This window comes from Schistocerca gregaria, chromosome 7 (genome assembly GCF_023897955.1).
Source record: "Schistocerca gregaria isolate iqSchGreg1 chromosome 7, iqSchGreg1.2, whole genome shotgun sequence".
Taxonomy (NCBI): Eukaryota; Metazoa; Arthropoda; class Insecta; order Orthoptera; family Acrididae; genus Schistocerca; species Schistocerca gregaria.
The window spans coordinates 238,989,696-239,015,619 of NC_064926.1; the positions used below are offsets into that span (position 1 = coordinate 238,989,696).

Sequence of the window (25,924 nt, forward strand, 5' to 3'; positions counted from 1 at the left end):
GGAAACGTTTCCGATCTTCGGGTGAATCACAGTCTTGCTGCATTAGGTCGATGATTGTCCACACAAACGCCGTCGTCGAGGTGCACGGCGGCACGAAACGTGCTGCGCGCCACCGACTAAAACTGGTGAAGCAGTTTTATGCTTCTCCTGAGCTCGCATGCGACCTGTGGTAGTAATCAAAGATACGCTGACAGCTGCGAATCATCTGCATCTTGATGTCTTTCCCGACGGTAATGTCTTCTTTCAGCAGTGTAATTGTGTATGTCTCGGAGCCACAATGTTGCTACACTGGTTTTAGGAGCGTTATAGTGAACTGACGTTGATGTCTCGGCGACCACATTCGCCTGACGTAAATCCTATGGAACCCATCTGGGTCGCTATAGTGCGCCATCACCACGTACTCAAATCTGCGGCCCTTCATTTACGCGAATTACATGATATTTGCGTAGATATCTAATGCCACATACCTCCACATAGCTACGAACAACCTGTCGGATCACTGACACGCATTGATGCACTTCCTTCCTAAGACAGACAAACAAATTATTAAGCAGGTGATCCCAATGTTTTGTCTCATCAGTGTGTATACCAGCAACAAGAGGCGAAGAAGAATGGGCACAACTAAATGCATTAACAAGCAGTATTTCAAGAAGAACATATGAAGACTACCTGCTAACATGACATAAAAGACATGCCTGTATGCAACGTAACAACATTTTCCAGAGGGTACACAGTGACACTCGTAGTGGCAGTGAAAACAGTGGCACTGAAGAGCAACAGGAGGAGAAAGGCAAGATGTACATAAGCGTAAGGTGCTAGCGACACGATCAAGAAAGCACAGATGAGCTCCTAATGTTAATACACAGGATTAGCAATACTGTTTCTCTACCACTAGCCAAACTTTTTTGTTGTAACTGGCTAGCAGTTCGAAGAAACCATTCCGAGGTATTCACCGATGGCACTAACAAGTCTCTCCTCTAACGTATCAGAATTTTTACATTTCCCTTAAAAGAAAAAAAAATTACTTATATTTCAACCTTAAATTATTATTTTAAAAAGTGCAATTCTTTGTCAAGTTATGTAGATTAAAACAAAACAAAAAGAAAACTACAAAAAAGATGTACTGCCTGTTTTAAAGCATCAGGAAACAGGTATTTAATTTTGCATAAAATAAGTAAATAAGCCTCCCTTGCAATGGGGCGAAGAGAAGCGACCGTAAGCTAAGGTGCATCCGCAGGCCATGTGCGGGTGTTCACTGCCATTCCTTTGTAGAGTGTGCACAAAGCAACTCGGCCTGTAGCCGTGCAGAAGGCGCATTAGGTGACGGGGCAGTAGTGGTAGTGGTGGCGGTTCCATTGTGAATGGCTGCAGTGTTGCCGGGGAAATGTAATCACACAACAGCTGAAGTCTGTGCACAAACATAACTTGTAATTACACCTTTTGAATCTTCTAACGATCATATTAGCAGTGCACGTCAGAACGACCAGTAATTCCACAAATATAGATAAACAAAGTGAAGAGTGTCTCACTAGAGCCCCAAAGAATAAATAACCGCGTAAGCAGAGAACCAACCAAAGCAAAAACAAGAACAGCCACATGCTGTCACAAGCAAATCTCATAAAACAAAACAGGAGAAAAAATTCAGCATTGCCAACAATGTCACTTGCTACGATCTGATACTGTAAAACACTTTAAGAAATTAATTTTTAATCTAAGAAGAGTAAAATGATTTCTCCTAGCCCCGTACACATAGTCGTGAAAATCAGCGATTGTCAATTTTAATAACTATGCAAATATTTGTAAGATTAAAAACAAAAACGTGGCGTGTATGGAATAAATAACAAGTGCCTAGCGGTAAGTAGTGTATGTTAAGTATGTGAACTATTCTGAGTGGGCATGTGTGTGTGTGTGTGTGTGTGTGTGTGTGTGTGTGTGTGTGTGTTTTGTTATACGTCGTAAAACCTGATTAAGACGTAACGTTTTGTCATCAGTTTTGCATGATCATACCAATTTGTCAAATACACCGTTACGTGTGGATGGAAGTTTGACAATCTTGCAGGAACTGAATGAAATTTGACAAAGTCGCAAAATATTGATAGGCTGGAGCTTTGTGTACAAGCAAGAACGCCGACCAGTCTGTGCAGGCAGACACACGTCGGCCCTGTCACTGAAACTTAGCACCCTGCCAGTCTACTCTCGGTGACGCTACAAATTCCAACTTCATTTTGGCCACCCGGAGTGGCCGAGCGGTTCTAGGCGCTACAGTCTGGACCCGCGCGACCGCTGCGGCCGCAGGTTCGAATCCTGCCTCGGGCATGGATGTGTGTGATGTCCTTAGGTTGGTTAGGTTTATGTAGTTCTAGGGGGCTGATGACCTCGGAAGTTAAGTCCCATAGTGCTCAGAGCCATTTTTTGAACCAACTTCATTTTAGTACGTGTAGTGGCGAAAGACAATGACAGACTTGCCTCTACCAACTAAAATCTAAGGATTACAGCAAGCGAGACGAGAACAACGCGTACGCCACTTTAGTTAATAAGAACGAGGAAGTCGATTGTGAAGTAACAAACGAGCTTAAACCAAATAGAGTGCGAAAATAAAAGCAGCCATGAGATATGGAGGTGGAACGGAACAAATGTTTAACATTTTTTGTGGTACTTTAAAGTGTTCAAATGTGTGTGAAATCATATGGGACTTAACTGCGAAGGTCATCAGTCCATAAGCTTACACACTACTTAATCTAAATTATCCTAAGGACAAACACACACACCCATGCCCGAGGGAGGACTCGAACCTCCGCCAGGACCAGCGGCACAGTCCATGACTGCAGCGCCTCAGACGCTGGGCTAATCCCGCGCGGCATGTGGTACTTTAATTTAATTTCCTTCGTGGATATTGTAACGTCCCCTTAGAAAAATTTATAAATTTCTGTGCTGATAATCCTCTTACGTTATTTGATTTTCCAAACAGATGAGCAGAACTGAACGTATCAGACACTTCGCTCCTTACCATTTCTGATCAACACTAAACTGACACACAATATTTTTAGCGCAACGCAATCTGACTTTGAAAAATCCCTACAAAAGAATGGCCCTGACTAACAATAACCTATACCTTTCATGAATCACTTACCTCACAAAAATCTTCGTTACTCGAACTACTGCAATACAGCGAGCGCCACTACTGCCAGCTAAATAAAGGATTCCAACTACTGAATGGACTAACTACTGATAGGCATAGTTAGCAAATGAAAGATTTTGATAGAGAACAAACAATGTATTTACCTTAATAGTGTTCAAAAGTCGTAATATATATAGCAGTTCATGACATCCAGTCTTACAAATTTACTGTGTCTCTGATGGACACACGTTCAGATCATCCGCTCTCAAAACTCCGCCATTTCTCTCCCCACATCCACCACTGCTGGCGGCTCACCTCCAGCTGGGCAACGCTACGCGCTGTTAACATCCAGCTGCCCAACACTACAATAGAGAATATTTCAACAATGCCAACCAGCCACAGACTGCACATAGCAGAGCCTGTGATTTTCATACAGAGCGCTACGTGGCGTTACCAATATAAAATCATAAACAGCCTACTTACAAAATGTAAGATCACTATTAGGAGTTAAGTATTAAAAATGTTTTAATTTTCGTGGACAACAATCATTATTTATTACGTCCATCATACAAAATTGGGCAATTCAGGCTTCTTGTAGCTCCTGCCAGTCGCTAGAAACCTTAATGCTGCGGTCAGTCTTTCGTGGGGGCTGACAGCCACCGTCATGAAACTATCTTCCTTTTCAGTTTCTGGGGTTCAAGCGTGAACAGTTTGTGTTTCTATGTTCATAAGTAGGAAACTGCACGAACTTCTGGTTGCTGTAGTAACTCTCGAAGAAAATTCACCTTGGAGAATGGCGCTCTCTTCAATAACCAATCCTGGGACAATCGTGAACGACTTATGGCCTTTGTTTTCTTCTTCATTTTCAAAGCACATGATGAAACCGTCGTCAGTAACAGTTCTTTCTCCATGACTATTTCGGAACGACGGAGCAAGAGACTGAGCGGAAGTTTCAATAGTGTAACTGTGCGATTTCTGTTAGTCTTGCATGATGGTGCAAGACTGATGACAAAACTTTAAAACATTACGTGTAGGAGAGAGAGAGAGAGAGAGAGAGACAGAGAGACAGAGATGCTGCTCACCTTGGGCTGCAGGTCAGCGTGGCTGAGCGCGGACGGTGGAGGCGGCGGGGGCGGCGGTGGGGGCGGGAAGCCCAGCTTGGCGCTCGCCAGCCAGGGCAGCGCAGCCGCGTACGGCGGGAAGGCGAAGTGCTGTTGTTTCTGGTGCCACACGTAGTCCATTACCAGGCTGCGACACAGCACAGCACCACGCTCTGGCTCAGCCACACCGACCAGTGTTTTGTTCAGTGGGTCACTTACACACTATCCTATCAAAAGTATCCGGACAACTCTAGGTAATGCGAACTGACCATTAGACATTAGAGAGCTAGTAAAAGCAGAATGGGCCGGTTAGGAGAGCTAAGTGGGTAAGTGGTTAGTCATTGGATGTCGCCTGAATATGGGATCCTTCACGGTCATTAAAAGCGTACTAAAGCTACCTAAGATGGTGGTGTGATCGTGAAGTCACCAACACCAGACAGACTTCATGTACTGGAGGGTGGCTGTAAAAAAGTAGCCCAAAATGAGGGAGAGGCTTCACTCTTGAGTTCCACAGTGCTACCACCACTCCATCAAGTACAATGAACGCATATAAGCAGTTAAAGAAAATGGTTCAAATGGCTCTGAGCACTACGCGACTCAACTTCTGAGGTCATCACTCGCCTAGAACTTAGAACTAATTAAACCCAACTAAAAAAATGGTACAAATGGCTCTGAGCACTATGGGACTTAACATCTGTGGTCATCAGTCCCCTAGAACTTAGAACTTCTTAAACCTAACTAACCTAAGGACATCACACACATTCATGCCCGAGGCAGGATTCGAACCTGCGGCCGGCAGTTAAAGAGAACGGGGTGCAACGGCCGAGCAGCTTCTCATAAGCAACAGTGTTCTTTAGTCAGTGCCAAACGACGCTTGAGATGTTGTAAAAAGCGAAGCCGCTGGACAGTGGATTACTAAAAGAGTGATTTCATATGACGAACAAAGTTATACCTTGTGTCAACCCGATGGAAGAGCTTAGGTTTAGCGAATACCTGGACAACTTTATCTGCTATCATGTGTATTGACAGTAGTGAAGTTTGGAGCAGACGGTGTTACGGTTTGGGAGCGTTTCTCTTGGTCAGAGTACAGTTCCTTACCGTAGTTAAGAAATCGTTAAATAGGGAAAAATATGAACACAATATTCAGTGCTATGAACTACGTACAGTAGAGGTACAGTTGGGAGACGATTAAATTATCAGTATGACAATCCACCTTGTTATAGAGCAGCGTCTGTGAGGCAATAGTTTGTGGAAAAAACATTCCTTAAATAGATTGGCCTGCCTAGAGTCCTGACTTCAACCCAAAGGGTCACCTATGGGACGAGTTATATTGTCGATTTCTTTCCAGACCCCAGTGTCCAACTCTGGTTTTGGATGTAGGAAGAAAGGGCTGCCGTTCTCCCACAGACACTCAGACACTTCACTGAAATTGTCCCCAGCAGAGTTCAAGACGCTCTGCAGGTGAAGGATGGACACATCTCATATTAATGTCCACTAATAGGTGTCCGGATAGTTTTGATCAGGAGTGTATTACAAAAGGTTGCATCAACAAACAAACAAAAAAAATTGTCCGATGATTTTTCCAGTATGGGTGTTCTAGAAATAATATGTAATATTCATTCCGAAAATTACTTTCATTTTTTCTATCGCTTCAGGATTTTTCACAAAACAAGATTTCATATTTCAAACATTTATGTAATTTAAGCTGAAATGTAAGGGGTGATGGAAAAGTCACCGTTCGAATGCTTGTATACCCGCATCGTAGTAGCGCTGCAGAAACTTTCCCATCGCTCCTTATATTAAAATAAAATTACAATAAAAAAGACCGTATTTTTTAAATTATTGTTTTAAATTTACTTCCTAAACATACTGCAAACAGCTATCTTAGCAACATTATGTATACTTTCTTACATTTAATACTCAAATTTCCTCATTTTAGACTTCCTTCCAAAGCATTCATATTTAGTATCTCTCTTCAATATCTAAAAATATTCTGACTTCATACAATCATTCCAGTCTCCCTGGTACTACTACATATCCTTACTGTCCTGATGGAAGTGCTATCCTTTCTCTTTACTAAACTGTTATAGGTCTTCAGGGAAGTAGGAATATGAGAGTGCAGAAATTGGACTTTAATAGTCATGTTACAGACCTTCATCTTCAAATTTTCCTACAAGGTATTGACAGTTTCCTTGTAATTTGTAGCCTTTTATTCCTTCAAGAGCTTTCAGGACATGCATGAAGGCAGTTCATGCTTCTTTCTTTCTAACGTTCAGTGTACATTTAAATTTGTGATCCTTCATCAGTTTGTAAATTTGAAGACCAACAAAAAAATCCTCGTTTCAGTTCTTATTGACGGATAGAGACAAATGTCATAGAAGGATACTTAAAACAGGATAGCCTTGTGAAAGTTCCGGTACAAGCTGTTTCATCATGCACAGTTTCGCACATAGTAGTTGAAGGAATACATGTGGTTTAGACAGCTTGTTCACTAATAATATTTCCGTAACTAATAATGAAATAACTTTATTTCATTCCGATTAAACTAAGTACAGTTTAGAAATCAGCATTATTTTTAGTCAATAGATATCTTTCAAAATAATGTACTGACTGCTACAGGGTGTTCAAGAGTCTAACGGGAAAACGATTCAAATGAGGCAGGGTTGCAAGTAGCCTCCTTGACGTTATTCTCGTAACGCGGAGGAAAAGTGTACGTGTCATAATCCCTGTTATCCGATAGTTCTCAAGATACGTGGCTCCCGCAGTTATAGGAAGACATCCCACTGGACATTAGGCAGTCAGAGTGGTACCAACAAGGTAGACGTCCCTCCAAATCTGCTCGTGTAATGACACACCCTCTTAAGAGAATATCTGGAGAGCACTCGCACTGTCGCTCAGGAAACGCGAAAATGTCTGGCCACTCAACAAACTTAACATTTTTATACCTTTATCCGTGGCTAAAATTAAACCAAGAGATCTACTAGGAAACACCGACGGCTACTGAAGGCATAAACTGCTTTATAACACGGGCCTGTGGAATTCAACTTGCAGTGCTGTTCCTCCACAACCACCTTGCAGCATGTTGCAACGCTAAAGATCCCGTACTGAGCACTTGATATAACAGGCGTGGTAACAAACACACGAACCACACAGAGGTTGCGTGTTTGTTGATATTCGGTATAATTAAGGAGGCGTTTATCTAACATCTCCTGACGGCGGGACAGGCTGTGGCACTGTTATCTGGATACTGTTTGATCAAGTTCCATACGTGTTACGTCACTGTAGTTCTCTTAGAAGCTGCTTTCACAGAAGAAAAGTATATAGTCCCATTAGAAAAAACCAAAGTAGGTGTCGTAATACGCCGACTATAAACAATAAAAAATAGTTGTGAACGTCAGGAATTTCGTGATATTGTCAGCTGTCACTTGAAAGCCGCACTAAGATACATTTTTCGTTCTCAATGCATTTAGGGAGCCTGTTTTAGCTGCCTCACCCTGTATTCATCCAATATTTGATAATGAGAGCACTAACTGGCTTCCAACAACCTTTCAAATAATTTCAATCCTGTTTTAGGACTTTTTCTCGCGTATACCCGTAACAAAATAATGAAAGGAAAAAACCTGATCGCTTACTAAATTTTTTACTGTATATACAGTACAACGTCAGCACAAGACGTGACGTTTTAATTTATTGCTTCTTGGTTACTAACTTAACTCGCAACATATTTTGCTGGCAGTATACACAGACAAAGCGTGCTATAATTGATATTTGCAAGTTCATGATACTGGAAGCAAAAAATTCTCAGTAAACGTAAGTCCGGAAACGAACCGTCTCCGAGATAATAGCGATTTTTTGGTTACCAGCCACCACTCACTTGATCCTGTGTAAACGTCATCCCAGTTAGGGAAAAGGTAACAATACTGCTCAATATTAAAAAAAATTATTAGCGATATCTCGGTAAAATGTTGTGAATGAACACGATAACTGTTGCTTAGCTGTGCACGTAGTTAAAGATGTTCGAAGTTTCATCTTCGTACACGGATGAAGACCTCTACCCGACACAGCAATGAGTTTCGCACCCTTTCAAACACACCTGGGTCGTTCCGAAATTCTTGACAAGCACTGACAAGTCTCTGCTCCAACCCTTCAACAGTGTTAACCGGAGCGGTGTACACTACACATTAAGATGGCCCCAAGCACGGAAATCCATGAGGTTAAGTTGAGGTGATACTGGAGGCAACGGTGCAGGTTTGTTTCGCCCAATCCATCTTTGACCATGTCAGCGGTTAGACGTCGTCTCACCATACCAGCAAAATGTGCCGGTGCTCCATCAGGCATTTATCACGTCCTCTGGCGTTGCTCTTTGGGAATATCCTCAAGCCATGCTGCAACATGATGCCGCACAAAACGTTTTCGTAACATGTATGGCTCACTACGACGATCATCTGGTACTCCTAACCGTACATTCAATGAGAAACGTCGTTGATGTGAGGACTCATGATCAACCTATGGGTTTAAGGCTAGATGACTCCAAACGTGGGAATTGTGATGATTAAACACATCATCACGAGTGAACCCTGCTTCATCTGTACATGAATTGTTATTGTCAAACGTAGGGTTGCCTGAAGCTTGTTTGTCTATTCCGCCTCAATAACACACTGAACTCACTGGAGGTGGTAGGGATACATTGCACTGCGACGTATTATTTTGTAAGCAGTATTGGGTCTCATTCCACGAATTTGTGTCTCCTTGTCGAGATTACTGGAGAGTGTTCGTCTGTTCCAAGACCAGCTCTTCAAGCACAACTGTAATTCGTGCAGGCACACCCGCTAGAGCAGCATGTTCGAAGCTCCCAGTTTCGACTCTCGGGGTGCCTTCGGCCAGGGTATGTTTCTTATTACAAGCGTGCATTGTCGATTAGCCCTATCATACATGAAACGAATATCTGCATACTCCTCCTTACCGTAATGTTTCGCGTTACTTCCAACTCGAGTAAAGCAACTGGCGCTGCGAAAACTGACGTCAGTGGCACTTTGACTGTGTACTGTACTGTTGTATCCATCTGCTTACAACTTCATGTCTCGAAAATGTAAACAAAAGGCCAAACCAAGAATCGGTGTGCGATGTGTACATAGAATCACGTCATTAGTGACTGGTAACCACAAAGTCGCAATTATTTCGCGAACGGTTCGTTTGCGGCCCTATGTTTGCTGAGACTTTAGCTTCTAGTATCGTGTACTTTTAACTGTATGTATTTACGCCATCTATTACGATACATCCTGCATACCGCTGAATTCTGTCTATCACATGTGCCTTTGTCCCGCAGTACGCAGGGTAGGCATTGTTACAATCGGATGCGGCATGGTTAATTCGATGGGGTGGCCGGAAGCCCTTCCTGCCGCCACCCCGTACTTCCCGGAAAGGAAACAGTGTATCCCAGCTGTCTACGTCTAGTGCAAATCATGGAGTAGTGCGAACGTGTTCCAAATGTCTGCGAGTCGTGTAACTGAGCAGGGACGTGGGGACCAGCCCGGTGTTCACCTAGGGAGATGTGGAAAACCGCCTAAAAAACACATCCAGACTTGCCAGAACACCAGCCCTCGTTGTTAATCCGCCGGGCAGATTCGATCGGGAAGCAGCGCATTAGCGTTCTCGGCTAACCTGGGCGTTCCTGCATTCCGCTGAAAGTACGTTCAAAAACATTTCATTATCCGACACATGACGTCGTAAATGTTGAGATGTGTGAGAACTGCTTGTCTTAAATGAGGCGCAATTACCATCAGGACAATCGGCGTCACTGCAGACAGTGTGCACCCTTCCTATTCACCACGGCACTTGGAGGGGGAGGACTGGCGATTCCTTGTCAAAGCCTCCTCTTACACCAGGAAACATCCCCTTTACTCATTCTGACAGCTGGGTGAGTGCACTTGGGGCAGTCATGGAGAGACTGGAACGAGAAATTATCCACACCCTTCTCCGGCGTTGAACGAGGGACATACTGGTTCAGAGTCCAGTGTTCCACGCACTAGTTCATCACGACCATTGTGGATGAATAATCAGAGGCTTTTGTCGGTCTTACAGTTGCGTATGGTACAGTATGGAAACTCGAGGGAGTTATACAATGGCAAACCATAGTTACTCTCATAAACAACTTGTTATCTCTAGGTGTTTCCAAGTGGTCCTCGGCAATCCATTACGCAGACGGAAGAAACTTAATATTGGTCTTCCACAGGGTTCAGTACTGACACCAGGTCTGTTCAAATTATATACGTCTGATCTGCCTGAAGCAGAGTCAAGGACACTCATTTGTACAGACGATCTTGATTGGGCCACAGAGCAAAAGTCTTGAAGCTGGTGAAGAGGTACTCTCTGCAGATCTAATGCAGATGCATGAATACTTCAGTAATTGGAGATTAGCAGCAAATCCAACGAAGATCGAAGTTAGCTGCTTTCATCTTAAAAACAGAATGGCGAGTGCAAAGCTACATGACACCTTCCATAGTTAAGTTCTCCACTACTACGACATCCCTAAATATCTAGGAGTAACTGTTGATGCAATCTTGCCGTACAAGAAACATATCGAAAACACAGCATTTAAGCTGAGATAGCAAAATATCATGCAGAATCTGAGTGGTTTGTCATGATCTGGAAGAACTTCAACACTACGATGTTCTTCCATAGATCTTGTCTACGATTCTGCCGAATACTGCGCTTCAGTGTGGCTTAATAGCTCACATGTGAGAAAAATCGGTGTTCAGCTAAATGCAGCAATAAGGACCAAACAGGTAACGTGAGATCTACCACCTCTTCACTGGTTACCACCTCTTAGCCACATTGTAATACCAGATCGTCGAAGAAAGATTGCCCTTTCCAAGGAACATGAAAAATTAATTGAAATTCCTTATGTCCCAATCCGCTGGGATGTGCCTGCACTTAAACTGAGCCGATTAAGCCATTCAACTACCATATTGGTAGAATCGCCACAAGCAGGGGATTTCAGTATCAGCAGGGAGTGGTCAAAAGCGTGGAATATTATTGTTAATGAGGACAATCAGACTCTTATAAGATCTGGCACAAGACTAGGCGGCATGGAATTAGTTACAAGATTCGTACAGCCCATGGCATCTGTGCAGAAAGCCTCCACGCTTCAGGATCTCTGTGTGACTGTGGAAAGGAACATCAGACCATCAAACTCATTGCAAAAAGCTTTAGCAGACGGACGATTTCTTTGACATAGCAGAGGCAGCCCTTCAATGGATTGATAATTTAGGTATTAATTTGTATGTTTAGCCATTTAGTTCTATTTATTTTGTAAAATTGTGTAATTCGTGAAACTAAGTTGCAGTTCAAATAAAGATATAATCCGAAACTTATAGTCCCAACATAATTACCGTTTTTCGTCTTTAATCATAAAGGTTTTACATACTAAAATCGAATATTTAAGACATTTACTCATATGTAGCTTAACCTACTGTTTCCATTATATTTAATGTTAACGCATCCATTGTGCATTCCCTCTTCGTCATCATGCGCGAGAGCTTTTACTGAGCTGCTGGACCAAGTACGTGTAAAGCGGCAGTGGTAAACAAGTACAGACAACGCACCTCCTGGAGAGCGGCAGCGGCAGATCCGGAAAGGGAGGCACGCGCGCAGGTGCGGGGGCGGGCGTCGCGAAAACGGCGGCGGAGGCGGCGGCGGGGGCGGCGGAGGCGGCAGAGGCGGCGGCGGCTGCGGCGGCGGCAGGCGGCGCGGACTCCAGCTTGGGCTGCTTGCAGGCCGGTGACGAGGCCGACGACGCCGACGAGACCGACGAGGAGGAGGAGGAGGAGGACGACGACGAGGCCATGAGGCGCTTGCGGGTGCCGCCATTGAACATGGCCTTGACGTCCTCCCACGCGTGCACCACCTGCACACGCCCCACGTCACCAGCCTGCGGCCGCACTGCAATCACCTCTCCGTGCACTGCTGGAGCCGTCGACTCGGAGCGCCGCTGCAGCCCTAAGCAGGCCTTGTGGCTCTACAGAGGCGGCAATACGGTGAGCATGCGCTTCATACGGCGTCTCCCCGAACACCACCGACAACATTTCGTAAGCTATTCAGGAATTTCTTATTTAATTCCAGTCAATGACCACTAACAAATTATCAGGCTATCAATTTCGGTCATAACGACCGCCTCAGATCTGTCAGGGAGAGCTCGACAGATGCCACTCCACGCACACGATGCTGTTCCCGGACGGCGTGTACTACCCGCAGACGAAGACTCACGTTGTGTATTGGTTCTGCGGCGTGGCTGTTAGAACGAACGGCATTGCCCCATTGTCCGTAATAAATACAAGCAATACTTTTCCAACTTACGGTTTTTAGCGTGGCTGTCAATCAGCTACTGTTGTATAATATAAAATTTTGAAAAACACCGCCCTCAGTCGCGAACGCAATTAATTTGTGACCTACGTTTCGGTGTCACGAGGGACACCTTCTTCGGACAAAATTAAAACGAAATGTTACAGCATAACGTACCAAAAAGTACGAAAGCTGCGGTCATACCTAATAGCGTTAGATAATCAGAATTAAAACAAAATGCAACAAAGGTGCAAGCCACTAAAGGCTGCCATGTGTCCTCTGCTACAGTCAACACAAAACTGAAACATCATGTGAGTGGTGCGGCACGGCAACTACTACAATACCGCCATCTCATGGCTAATTGGTAAAACAGGATATTTTGTAAACATCTCTAGTAACTGCAGAGAGGAAAATGAACAAACACCTGAACGGGGTACATGAAGTAATTACAATAGCGGGATACTGCATGATATAAAACACAACTAATGAGTGACTGGCTGTAGTACAAAAATTCCAGAATAAATGCATAAAGAAGACAAATACGAAATACAATCCTGGAAATGGAAAAAAGAACACATTGACACCGGTGTGTCAGACCCACCATACTTGCTCCGGACACTGCGAGAGGGCTGTATAAGCAATGATCACACGCACAGCACAGCGGACACACCACGAACCGCGGTGTTGGCCGTCGAATGGCGCTAGCTGCGCAGCATTTGTGCACCGCCGCCGTCAGTGTCAGCCAGTTTGCCGTGGCATACGGAGCTCCATCGCAGTCTTTAACACTGGTAGCATGTCGCGACAGCGTGGACGTGAACCGTATGTGCAGTTGACGGACTTTGAGCGAGGGCGTATAGTGGGCATGCGGGAGGCCGGGTGGACGTACCGCCGAATTGCTCAACACGTGGGGCGTGAGGTCTCCACAGTACATCGATGTTGTCGCCAGTGGTCGCCGGAAGGTGCACGTGCCCGTCGACCTGGGACCGGACCGCAGCGACGCACGGATGCACGCCAAGACCGTAGGATCCTACGCAGTGCCGTAGGGGACCGCACCGCCACTTCCCAGCAAATTAGGGACACTGTTGCTCCTGGGGTATCGGCGAGGACCATTCGCAACCGTCTCCATGAAGCTGGGCTACGGTCCCGCACACCGTTAGGCCGTCTTCCGCTCACGCCCCAACATCGTGCAGCCCGCCTCCAGTGGTGTCGCGACAGGCGTGAATGGAGGGACGAATGGAGACGTGTCGTCTTCAGCGATGAGAGTCGCTTCTGCCTTGGTGCCAATGATGGTCGTATGCGTGTTTGGCGCCGTGCAGGTGAGCGCCACAATCAGGACTGCATACGACCGAGGCACACAGGGCCAACACCCGGCATCATGGTGTGGGGAGCGATCTCCTACACTGGCCGTACACCTCTGGTGATCGTCGAGGGGACACTGAATAGTACACGGTACATCCAAACCGTCATCGAACCCATCGTTCTACCATTCCTAGACCGGCAAGGGAACTTGCTGTTCCAACAGGACAATGCACGTCCGCATGTATCCCATGCCACCCAACGTGCTCAAGAAGGTGTAAGTCAACTACCCTGGCCAGCAAGATCCCCGGTACTGTCCCCCATTGAGCATGTTTGGGAGTGGATGAAGCGTCGTCTCACGCGGTCTGCACGTCCAGCACGAACGCTGGTCCAAGTGAGGCGCCAGGTGGAAATGATATGGCAAGCCGTTCCACAGGACTACATCCAGCATCTCTACGATCGTCTCCATGGGAGAATAGCAGCCTGCATTGCTGCGAAAGGTGGATATACACTGTACTAGTGCCGACATTGTGCATGCTCTGTTGCCTGTGTCTATGTGCCTGTGGTTCTGTCAGTGTGATCATGTGATGTATCTGACCCCAGGAATGTGTCAATAAAGTTTCCCCTTCCTGGGACAATGAATTCACGGTGTTCTTATTTCAATGTCCAGGAGTGTAATCCATTAAATGACATTACTGCTTGCTACAATAGATACGTTATAAAAACCAAAAAAGTTTTTTAATTTATGTATATGAGCCGTAAAAAGTAGAAAGAAAAGGTATCTCTGAATCTGCAAGACGTAGTTGGTACATCAAAGTCTTAGATCTCGCCGAGCGGCGGCTTTATACCAATGAAATAACTTCTTCCGCTCAACTGCACCTGCTCGGTGAGAAAAAGTCAGTCATTCGAATGTAAATGCTTGAAAATTTCCAGCTCCTTCAAAATATCAAGTTTACGACCTTTTTTCCCTTTAGGATGTGAACATTACAAGACTTGCCTATGCAGATGATGCAGCACTAATAAGTAGTTCCAAAAGAGAACTAATCAGAATGATGCAAAATTACTACAAAATTTGCTGAGAAAACAGTATTACATGTTAATGAACAGAAGACAGAATACCTGCCCATAAGTAAGAAAACCACAAAAGATGCACTCTGACTGTAGATGGATTCAATTTCAAGACTATTGACCACTTCAAGTACTTAGGAAGTCTTTTTAGTAATAACAACAGAACAGATATAGAAAAATGGTTCAAATGGCTCTGAGCACTATGGGACTTAACTTCTGAGGTCATCAGTCCCCTAGAACAGAACTACTTAAACCTAACTAACCTAAGGACATCACAAACATCCATGCCCGAAGGAGGATTCGAACCTGGGACCGTAGCGGTCTCGCGTTTCCAGACTCTAGCGCCTAGTACCGCTCGGCCACTCTGGCCGGCAATAGATATAAAAATAGATGCCCGTTTATCAAAAGCAAACAGGACACTTTTTAGTTTCATCAAAATTCTAAGAAACAGATCACTTAGGAGTAACTTCAAAATCCACTTATATCAATCTACCATTATACCTGTGACGTTACATGGATGTGAAATATTAATATTTAGAAAGAAAGATGAAGAAAAACTGTTAATATTCGAAAGAAAAATACTAAGGAAAATTTCTGGACCTCTATATGACGAAAATAACATGGAATGGAAAATAAGAAGAAATGAAGAATTAAGAGGGCTGTACAAACACCGTAACATCGTCGAAGTGCTCAAGAGGAGAAGGTTGAATTGGTCAAGCCATATAGCAAGAGTGACAGAGAATAGACTACCTAGAATGGCATTCAGCTGAACAAATATGGAACGAGACGTAGAGGGAGACCCAGAATCAGATGGCCGGCCACGGTGGCCGAGCGGTGCTAGGCGCTACAGTCTGGAACCGCGCGACCGCTAAGGTCGCAGGTTCTAATCCTGCCTAGGGCATGGATGTGTGTGATATCCTTAGGTTAGTTAGGTTTAAGTAGTTCTAAGTTCTAGGGGACTGATAACCTCAGGTGTTAAGTCCCATAGTGCTCGGAGCCGTTTGAAGCAGAATCAGACGGCTGGATAACAATCGGAAGGACACAACTAGGATGAACGGCAACAGCAAGTGGACAAACAGCGCATTGGACAGGCAGAAGTGGAAGCGGCTCGTAGAGCAGGCGTATGATCGATAAGGCCCTTGCTACATGTAAAGTAAAGTAAGCTTGTGAAGTTTTCTTCTGTTCCCATATTTTATCCTTTGTGTTTTATGTTAGTAATGTACCGTTGGATGTAGACAATGATTTGAAAATGAACTAAATGGTTCGAAACTAGTCACTACTGAGGACCTACAAGAAAACTAAATACATAACAAAATATTCAAAGAGTAATGATTTATCAATACTTGTATATTTTGTTTAAGAATAAGCTGGTTGTTTGGAGTTAGCTGAAGCAAATAATATAGGCATTAATTTTTTTTCTAAAGATGAGTTAGGTGCTAAACTTGATCGGAGCTATTGGCTGATATCTGTTGTCGGCCGGGGTAATGTTCTCCGGCAGTTTGGGGCGCACCGCTCTAGGTAGGTATGTGGATGTGGCTACTGTACCTCCTCTGGCGGCGACCCGCTGAGCCGCAAGTGTCGTCTCCAGGAGTTGAAGTTGGCGGCGTCCGGCTGGACGTACTTGGCCGTGGGCCCCGAACGGTGCGAGTGGAAGATGAACTTGTTGGGCGAGAAGAAGAGGCCGCACATGGCGCACTTGATGCACTTGGCCCGCGACGAGTTGTACCTGGGCACAAGAAGGCCGCAGCCGGGCAGTTAGGCGCAGCTCCCTCTGCGCTGCGAGCAGAGTCGCGTTGTCCCAAGTACTGTGCATCGCAGTTATCGTACAACTCACACTGCTGCGAAAACAAACAAGAGGCAGTACCCAGCAGTGCTTATTTCAAGCATGTGGAAGAGTAAAATGGGCGTTACTGTTGTAAATAGGAAATATTGTGGTTGAATGGAAAAAATTTTTGTTTCCAAGCAGGAGACAGAGCACATCGTCGAGCTCGTCAATTAAGTGCTGTGGAGCTCACATACAAATGGAATGAAGAAGTCAAACTGCATGCAATTACTCTGTAACGCGCCATCAAAGACCACGAGCCCCTTATACCAAAGTACTCAGAAGTTATCCTAGTACAGCCTCCGAAATTTTTACTCTGGACCTTGGTTTCACCCCGTCTATTGTTTAAGCACGAACATTTTGGGTTAGGCATTGTCATCACCATTATTAAAAAAAAAAAACCGAAACTATAAAATAACTGCAGTCTATCGTGACTTCTTTTACTTGTCACTTCGCGCTTTAGAAGGTTAAACCTGTATCATTAGGTGGAGTTAAGTCACTGAGTAAGCCCTAATACGATTCTGGTGAGAAGAACCCAGTCATTGAAATGTACATAGTGAATCTTTCTCTGGCCTACCATTCTATTCCTGTTATACCATTTTTTGCTTTTGTTGATATTTGCCTATATCCGTCTGACCAGAAATCCTCCTTTTCTTTCAATTTCACTTCACTGATGCCCACAATCTCTAGATTGAGCCTTAGCGCTTCTCCTTTCAAATTTCCTAGCGACCCTACCACGTTCAAGCTCCCGACATTATACTTACAACTTCTGGGTAAAGTGAGGCACATTCTCCAATGGTCGCAGGCTCCTATTATTGTCGTGTTTACCTCACATAGAACATCAAATAGCACTTTCATACACTTCAGTGATATTTCTCGTCTGATCTTGATGAAAAATGGATTGTTTTCCGTATTTCGGTCGAAGGTAGCACGCTACACAAAAGGGAAACACTTAGCAGCGGTTGGGATGCCGGAGTTCCAAACGGATTGGCATTCTAGCCCCGCGTAAGTTGAACAACCACACATGCCCGTTAGTGTCTGTTCCCTTTGTATTATTCTAGTGTGACAAGTTTCACACACACTCCTGTCTTTTCCGACTGAGGGCCGACGTAACGTAAATATTTGTTTTTGAAAAAGTGACAAGTGTGACGTTATATTACTGTAGTATGGGAAAATAAATGCATTATTGCTAAACTGTGCAAGTAAATCGTGGCATCTGAAGAGTTTGACATATTTTTCATGTTTTATCGTAAGTTTTAAACTCATAGTTAATGAAGTGTATCGTTTATGTAGTTACAAAAGTGAAGCAGTCAAATATGATAAGCAGTCAAACATGATATATTGGTTAACTGTTGATATGGAAAAATCTACCCTCTACAAAATTGACAAATTTCTTACATATAAGAAGCTTAGGTAAACAAAAGCTTGGAACGGTAGGAGAACACTGAATGTACTAATCATTACAAAAGTAATTCTATGGTTGAATATATCTGTCGATAAAAAGAAAAATAAATCACTGGTTACCTCCCTCACAATGAGCGATAAAAAAGTTATCGTTCGTTGACTATAACAACGAGAACAAACAACTAATACAATAGCGTTAACCTATGTCGCCAAGCATATTGTAGTAACATCTGAGTACTAATAACGAATGTTCCCCGCGAAAACCTGCAACTACAATGATACTCAATGTAATGCAGCTATATATTTGCATATGTAGCGGCATGAAATACGTGCCTGTAGTTCGGCAACACACGATCTCAAGAAGACGACGTGTATGTCGGCACTGTGGTCATCAGGTGTTCTACACTGCCCGCAACAGAATCAATAGTACCGATATTTTTACCGTATTCAGAGTTCTATACTTATCCGATTTTGTAAAATAATCTCAAAAATGGTATTTTTTTACCTGAGAATCATGCTGTAGTTCGATGTATATTTCTGTGAGTAGCATTTCGAGTCCGAGTACTCGAGACATCATCAGTGGTTTCAAACACTCAGCTAACAGTTCAGTTAACATTTTGAGCTGGACTTGCTGAGCTTGTTTAAGTCGGAAACTGCTGTGTGAGTCTTTATAGCCTATGATGATGTCTACATTATTACGAGACGAAGTATTAGGCAGAGAAATATGCCTCGGACCACGAAATGATGCCTATAAATGGGTAATCACATGGGACGTTAATAGCAGCCATGAGAGTCTGCTTTGTGCAATTTCAAAAATTTATCCGAAATGGGTAAAATTATTGCCCACACGGACTGTACCAAGCATCTTTGCTCCTGTGTACCATTGGAGGCGGGATCAAGAAAGTAGAAAAACGACAGTGTACACAAAGAACACATCGTAAGGGGATCCGCGGAAATATACAAGATGAATCACCTAACTCTTGCACCGCAAATATTTCGGACATGGAAGTCACTATCGATAAGAGATTTTCACAAAACTGCGTTGCAGCCAATGGCACATACACTCCTGGAAATTGAAATAAGAATTCATTGTCCCAGGAAGGAGAAACTTTATTGACACATTCCTGGGGTCAGATACATCACATGATCACACTGACAGAACCACAGGCACATAGACACAGGCAACAGAGCATGCACAATGTCGGCACTAGTACAGTGTACATCCACCTTTCGCAGCAATGCAGGCTGCTATTCTCCCATGGAGACGATAGTAGAGATGCTGGATGTAGTCCTGTGGAACGCCTTGCCATGCCATTTCCACCTGGCGCCTCAGTTGGACCAGCGTTCGTGCTGGACGTGCAGACCGCGTGAGACGACGCTTCATCCAGTCCCAAACATGCTCAATGGGGGACAGATCCGGAGATATAGCTGGCCAGGATAGTTGACTTACACCTTCTAGAGCACGTTGGGTGGCATGGGATACATGCTGACGTGCATTGTCCTGTTGGAACAGCAAGTTCCCTTACCGGTCTAGGAATGGTAGAACGATGGGTTCGATGACGGTTTGGGTGTACCGTGTACTATTCAGTGTCCCCTCGACGATCACCAGAGGTGTACGGCCAGTGTAGGAGATCGCTCCCCACACCATGATGCCAGGTGTTGGCCCTGTGTGCCTCGGTCGTATGCAGTCCTGATTGTGGCGCTCAGCTGCACGGCGCCAAACACGCATACGACCATCATTGGCACCAAGGCAGAAGCGACTCTCATCGCTGAAGACGACACGTCTCCATTCGTCCCTCCATTCACGCCTGTCGCGACACCACTGGAGGCGGGCTGCACGATGTTGGGGCGTGAGCGGAAGACGGCCTAACGGTGTGCGGGACCGTAGCCCAGCTTCATGGAGACGGTTGCGAATGGTCCTCGCCGATACCCCAGGAGCAACAGTGTCCCTAATTTGCTGGGAAGTGGCGGTGCGGTCCCCTACGGCACTGCGTAGGATCCTACGGTCTTGGCGTGCATCCGTGCGTCTCTGCGGTCCGGTCCCAGGTCGACGGGCACGTGCACCTTCCGCCGACCACTGGCGACAACATCGATGTACTGTGGAGACCTCACGCCCCACGTGTTGAGCAATTCGGCGGTACGTCCACCCGGCCTCCCGCATGCCCACTATACGCCCTCGCTCAGTCCGTCAACTGCACATACGGTTCACGTCCACGCTGTCGCGGCATGCTACCAGTGTTAAAGACTGCGATGGAGCTCCGTATGCCACGGCAAACTGGCTGACACTGACGGCGGCGGTGCACAAATGCTGCGCAGCTAGCGCCATTCGACGGCCAACACCGCGGTTCCTGGTGTGTCCGCTGTGCCGTGCGTATGATCATTGCTTGTACAGCCCTCTCGGAGTGTCCGGAGCAAGTATGGTGGGTCTGACACACCGGTGTCAATGTGTTCTTTTTTCTATTTCCAGGAGTATATTTACAGCCTTTACACATATTTTGAGACGATGACGAAAGTGCTGTTTTTTACAACAGTTACAAATGCCTATTGACAGTCAAATCCTAAAAGTAGCGTGAATGATAATGTCAGTGGTGTTTTTTGCGGGAACATAGCGCAACTAGTTTACGAATAATCGTACTGTGAACATCGTAAACACTGGCAGCTGTTTGTTCCATCCTACTGCTTAGACGGTAGACGACGATGTTGTGTTTGTTTACATTGTTTTGTGTGTACTCTGCAATTGTATTACGAACGATCCTGTCACTTACTATGTGATAGTGCACATAGCAGGACTTCCTTGGAAGATGGTATTTCCCAATACGAAAGAAAGTGGAAATGCTCATGGTTTATGTAGGAAGTATGGCATTCGTTCGTGCACCAGGTACTCCGAAAGTTTCCCAATAGATGTCAACCTCTTCAGCCTCTTCAAAGAATGATATGAAACGATATGTTACTGCTGCCTGCGCTGCAGTTTCCGCTGAAGTGCTAGAACTTGTGCAGCAATGGCTGAATGGCAGGCTTCAAGTTTGTATCGAAGCTGCTGGTGGTAATTTTAAGTACAGGCTTTCAAGATACAGTGGTTCTTTACATGTCAAACTCAAAGACGTACTGCATTCACATTTGTATATCTTTAGTTTGTTCTGGGCAATGCCCCACTCAACAACGTGACACCTCCGAAGACGTATTAATACGAGGTGCATTCAAGTTCTAAGGCCTCCGATTTTTTTTCTCTGGCCTGGAAAGAGATAGAAACATGCTCATTGTTTTAAAATGAGGCCGCGTTCATTGTCAATACGTCCCAGAGATGGCAGCACAGTACGGCAGATGGAATTTTACCGACAGCGGCGAGAATGAGAACTGTTTTAAATGCTTAAAATGGCGACGTTTTCCTTACTTGAACAGCGTGCAATCATTCGTTTTCTGAATTTGCGTGATGTGAAACCAATTGAAATTCATCGACAGTTGAAGGAGACATGTGGTGATGGAGTTATGGATGTGTCGAAAGTGCGTTCGTGGGTGCGACAGTTTAATGAAGGCAGAACATCGTGTGACAAACCGAAACAACCTCGGGCTCGCACAAGCCGGTCTGACGACATGCTCCAGAAAGTAGAGAGAATTGTTTTGGGGGATCGCCGAAGACTGTTGAACAGATCGCCTCCAGAGTTGGCATTTCTGTGGGTTCTGTGCACACAATCCTGCATGACGACCTGAAAATGCGAAAGGTGTCATGCAGGTGTGTGTCACGAATGCTGACGGGCGACCACATGGCTGCCTGTGTGGCATGTTGCCAAGCAATGTTGACGCCCAACGACAGCATGAATGGGACTTTCTTTTCGTCGGTTGTGAGAAAGGATGAGACGTGGATGCCATTTTTTAATCCAGAAACAAAGCGCCAGTCAGCTCAATGGAAGCACACAGATTCACCGCCACCAAAAAAATTTCGGGTAACCGCCAGTGCTGAAAAAATGATGGTGTCCATGTTCTGAGACAGCGAGGGCGTAATCCTTACGCATTGCGTTCCAAAGAGCACTACGGTAACAGGTGCATCCTACGAAAATGTTTTGAAGAACAAATTCCTTCCTACACTACAAAAAAAAAAGTCTGGGAATGGCTGCGCGTGTGCTGTTTCACCAAGACAACGCACCCGCACATCGAGGTAACGTTACGCAACAGTTTCTTCGTGATAACAACTTTGAAGTTGTTCCTCATGCTCCCTACTCACCTGACCTGGCTCCTAGTGACTTTTGGCTTTTTCCGACAATGAAAGACACTCTCCGTGGCCGCACATTCACCAGCCGTGCTGCTATTGCCTCAGCGATTTTCCAGTGGTCAAAACAGACTCCTAAAGAAGCCTTCGCCACTGCCATGGAATCATGGCGTCAGCGTTGTGAAAAATGTGTACGTCTGCAGGGCGATTACGTCGAGAAGTAACGCCAGTTTCATCGATTTCGGGTGAGTAGTTAATTAGAAAAAAAAAAAAAAAATCGGAGGCCTTAGAACTTGAATGCACCTCGTATATTTGTAGGACTCCCTGTACACACTCATATGAAGTTCACATTCTTTTCTGCTACAACATGGAATAAACAACTGTCGGTGTTTACAATGATGCTGAAACTACGATACCTCGTAAACTGCTTGCAGTAGACTCCTGCAACGGTCGCCATTGACGTTCTAGTTCATCTACTTGGATTGTAATACTGGCAAATAGTCATTGTTCCATTGAAATATTTGCACCTTTTTAAGACAAATACGCATCTGAAACTCAAAACACTCAGTGTATGGCCTGCAAGGCGGACCCCTGCCTACTATTGTAATCTATGAACTCCACATATAAATGGTCCCTTCGATTATCGTCATATCTGCGGTGCAAGCTCGAGGCGTGGCTACCTGGCGGGCAGGAAGGCGCCGCGGCAGCCCCAGGCGCACTCGTGGTGGACGGCGAAGGCGAAGTCCTCGGGCAGCCGCGGCGGCGCGTTGTCTCCCAGGAAGCTCTTGCAGAGGCGCTCTGCCTCTCGGCGCGTGATCATGCCGCAGCGGCGCGACGACACGGGCATGGCGCCGGCGCGCCGCAGGATCTCCAGCTGCACCGGCGTGCACTGCACGCACGTGATGCCCAGCGCCACGCGCCGGTTGTGGATCTCGTTGTAGCTGAACTCCTTCAGCAGCGTGTTGGAGATCTGCGCCAGGCACAGCCGCTCCTGCGACTCGATCAGCAGCGACACGATCGGCACGCCGTACAGCAGCACCGTACCCACCTGCCCCAACACGGACGCACACATTCTCACTCACAACACTTGCCGGGATGTCACCTTCTGCAATCTACATAAAATAAATGTAAATGTTCGTTTCTTCAGATTCCCATACCACCGAAAGATCTTCACCGAGTGCTTCGAAATTTTGACACAACGTTGTATTCCAATACGACCTTCTTTTTATATACCTAATGGATGGTCATTTGTATATATGCAGAGTGGTCCATTGATACTGACCCTCCCAAATATCTCACGAAATAAGCCTCAAACGAAAAAACTACAAACAATGAAGCTTGTCTACTTTGAAGCGGGAAAGCAGATGGCGCTATGTTTGGCCCGCTAGATGGCGCTGCCCTAGGTCAAACGTATATCAACTGCGTTTCTTTAAATAGGAACTCCCATTTTTATTACAAATTCAACAGAAAACGTAAATTTTTAGGAGCGGCTTCTAAATTTTCAAAAAACTTTAACTCAATACATACTTTTCTTCATTTTTGCCGACACTTCTTCAGTAATTCAGGATTTACCAGGTCTCTGTAAATAGGTTTTATGAAATCCATGCCTGCTGCTGGGATGGAATTTTTGTGACTGTATGAACTGTTTGAGTACTGGGCATTGCGGTAACTGCACAATGAATCAGATCAAGCGAGGCAAAGGTGGTGTACTGGTTTTTCATCAGTTGACTGTCTGTGGAAGAAGGTAGCCCATACTGCCTGCTTCATTTTCAACAAATCTTCAGTATTATTTCTAATGACCAACCCATAACACTGCTGTAGTTCATCAGTCATTTTGTCTGCCAGCCTTGCTCTTATGGTTTTACCACCAGAACGTTTCTTGTCTCTCAAACTTTGTTTCAACTTCCTGAACCTGGTGCCCATCCTCATCTGGACATGACCTTTATAACACAGCAATCCACAACCTTCTATATGTTCAAAATTACCGATTTTATTAGATCTTGAAGTAATTCGCATAAAAAATTTTAACATTTTCAACTGGCGTACATTATATTTAAAAAATAAAATAAAAAAATTCCCATGTTAGTTTGTAAGTAATATATGTATATGTATCGTTTTATTCGGAAAATTTCAAATTTTATAATCAGATAAAAATCCGAAAATGGGGAAAAAAATTCCGTTCTAACTCCCCTTAAACCAGACTGAGTCACAGCAACGTGAGGCTAGGATCAGCTGGTTATAATATTTTTAAAGGTTTTATTGGAATGTTCTTCACACTTAACAGTACTATGATACATTACTGGCAAGGGGAGGTCCCTTAGTTGTGGAATCGATTTTTGAAATCACCTTCACAGATTCATAAAGTGACAATCTGCTTCAGCTGTTCTAAGTGAAGTCACGTGGGCAAAGAACCCAAATATTACAAAATAAGTAAATAAAAGGAAAAAAAATACGACCAGACAAATTAGATCTAATTTGCACAAGGAGATAAAACAACAGCGGTTCTCGCCGGCTCTTCCCACACCGAAACAGTTTATTGTACAACACTCTTCCTATCATTGTAATGAAGCCAACAGTATCCTTAAAGAGTAGTAGGCGTCCCTTTATTAGACACGACATCTTCAGGAATTAGTGGCCCTAATATTCTGTGTCTACTGAAATAAAACAAAAATTAAAACAAAAAAATAAAACAAAATAAAACAAAAAATAAAACAAAAAAACAAAAAAAACAGTTGAAAAAAAACATATATATATATTGAAACCTTTTAATCCAACAAAAATAATGGTCGCAGCGATTTACATTATTTAAAACAGAAACAGATGGCAGCCACAACCATCGCTAGCCAGCTGGTCCATCACGAGAAATTCTTCACCGTCGATTACTGGCAAATAAAGACCTACTAGGATGAATGGCTGCATGGTATCATTTCTTTTATCCTAACTACTGCATCGTACAGGTAGTTTCAAAAAGTGGATCCCATGCTGGGCAACCTCAGCTTGTTGATACAACTAGGTGTCATAAGAAGATACGTTCGTTTACTCTTTCATATTTTTCCACACATTCCATTTTATTCATTTAAATATTTGGAGGGTTGTATCGGCTATGAAAGTGTAACCTCTAATAAAAGTATTTTTTTTCCAAAGCCCATTAACCAGTATGATTGCCTTTATAATATCCTTGTCCATTAGGACGGTATGGACAGCTGTGTGCCCTATTTAAAATAGCACTCTACATTTTTTATTCAGTTGCCCACTTTCTCTCATCAACACCTGTTCAAAAATACTTCACATTGTACCATTCGTGTGAGCATGACAGACGTAGCATAAAAGTGACTGACTCAGCTGCATATTTACACAAGGCAGGAAGACGGTCTTGCGTAAGTCGTCCACTTGATGGACATAATAAACAAATGCAAATAGAAGAAAATTCCACGCGGATCATAAAGTCAACGGCCTTCAACTGAAGATTGAAGTGAGTGCAACATACACCAAAGAAAAAAAAGTAGAAACGCTACTCACCTATGCAGAATGTATGGCAACACAACTGTAATTGCAAAAATGTTTTCTTATTC

At 44.5% G+C, this 25,924-nt stretch overlaps 1 protein-coding gene across 1 annotated transcript in view; it reads right to left on the reverse strand.

The window, feature by feature from the left end:
• The window catches only part of LOC126282361 (SKI family transcriptional corepressor 2), a 262,174-nt gene that overhangs the window by 96,274 nt on the left and 139,976 nt on the right, over window positions 1-25,924 (reverse strand). The window contains exons 3-8 of the mRNA XM_049982019.1: window positions 23,033-23,400; window positions 16,468-16,648; window positions 12,021-12,124; window positions 11,916-11,971; window positions 11,823-11,868; window positions 4,201-4,366 (exon numbers count right to left, since the gene is read on the reverse strand). Coding sequence (XP_049837976.1) covers window positions 4,201-4,366; window positions 11,823-11,868; window positions 11,916-11,971; window positions 12,021-12,124; window positions 16,468-16,648; window positions 23,033-23,400 — 921 coding nt within the window. The remainder of the gene's footprint in view (window positions 1-4,200; window positions 4,367-11,822; window positions 11,869-11,915; window positions 11,972-12,020; window positions 12,125-16,467; window positions 16,649-23,032; window positions 23,401-25,924) is intronic.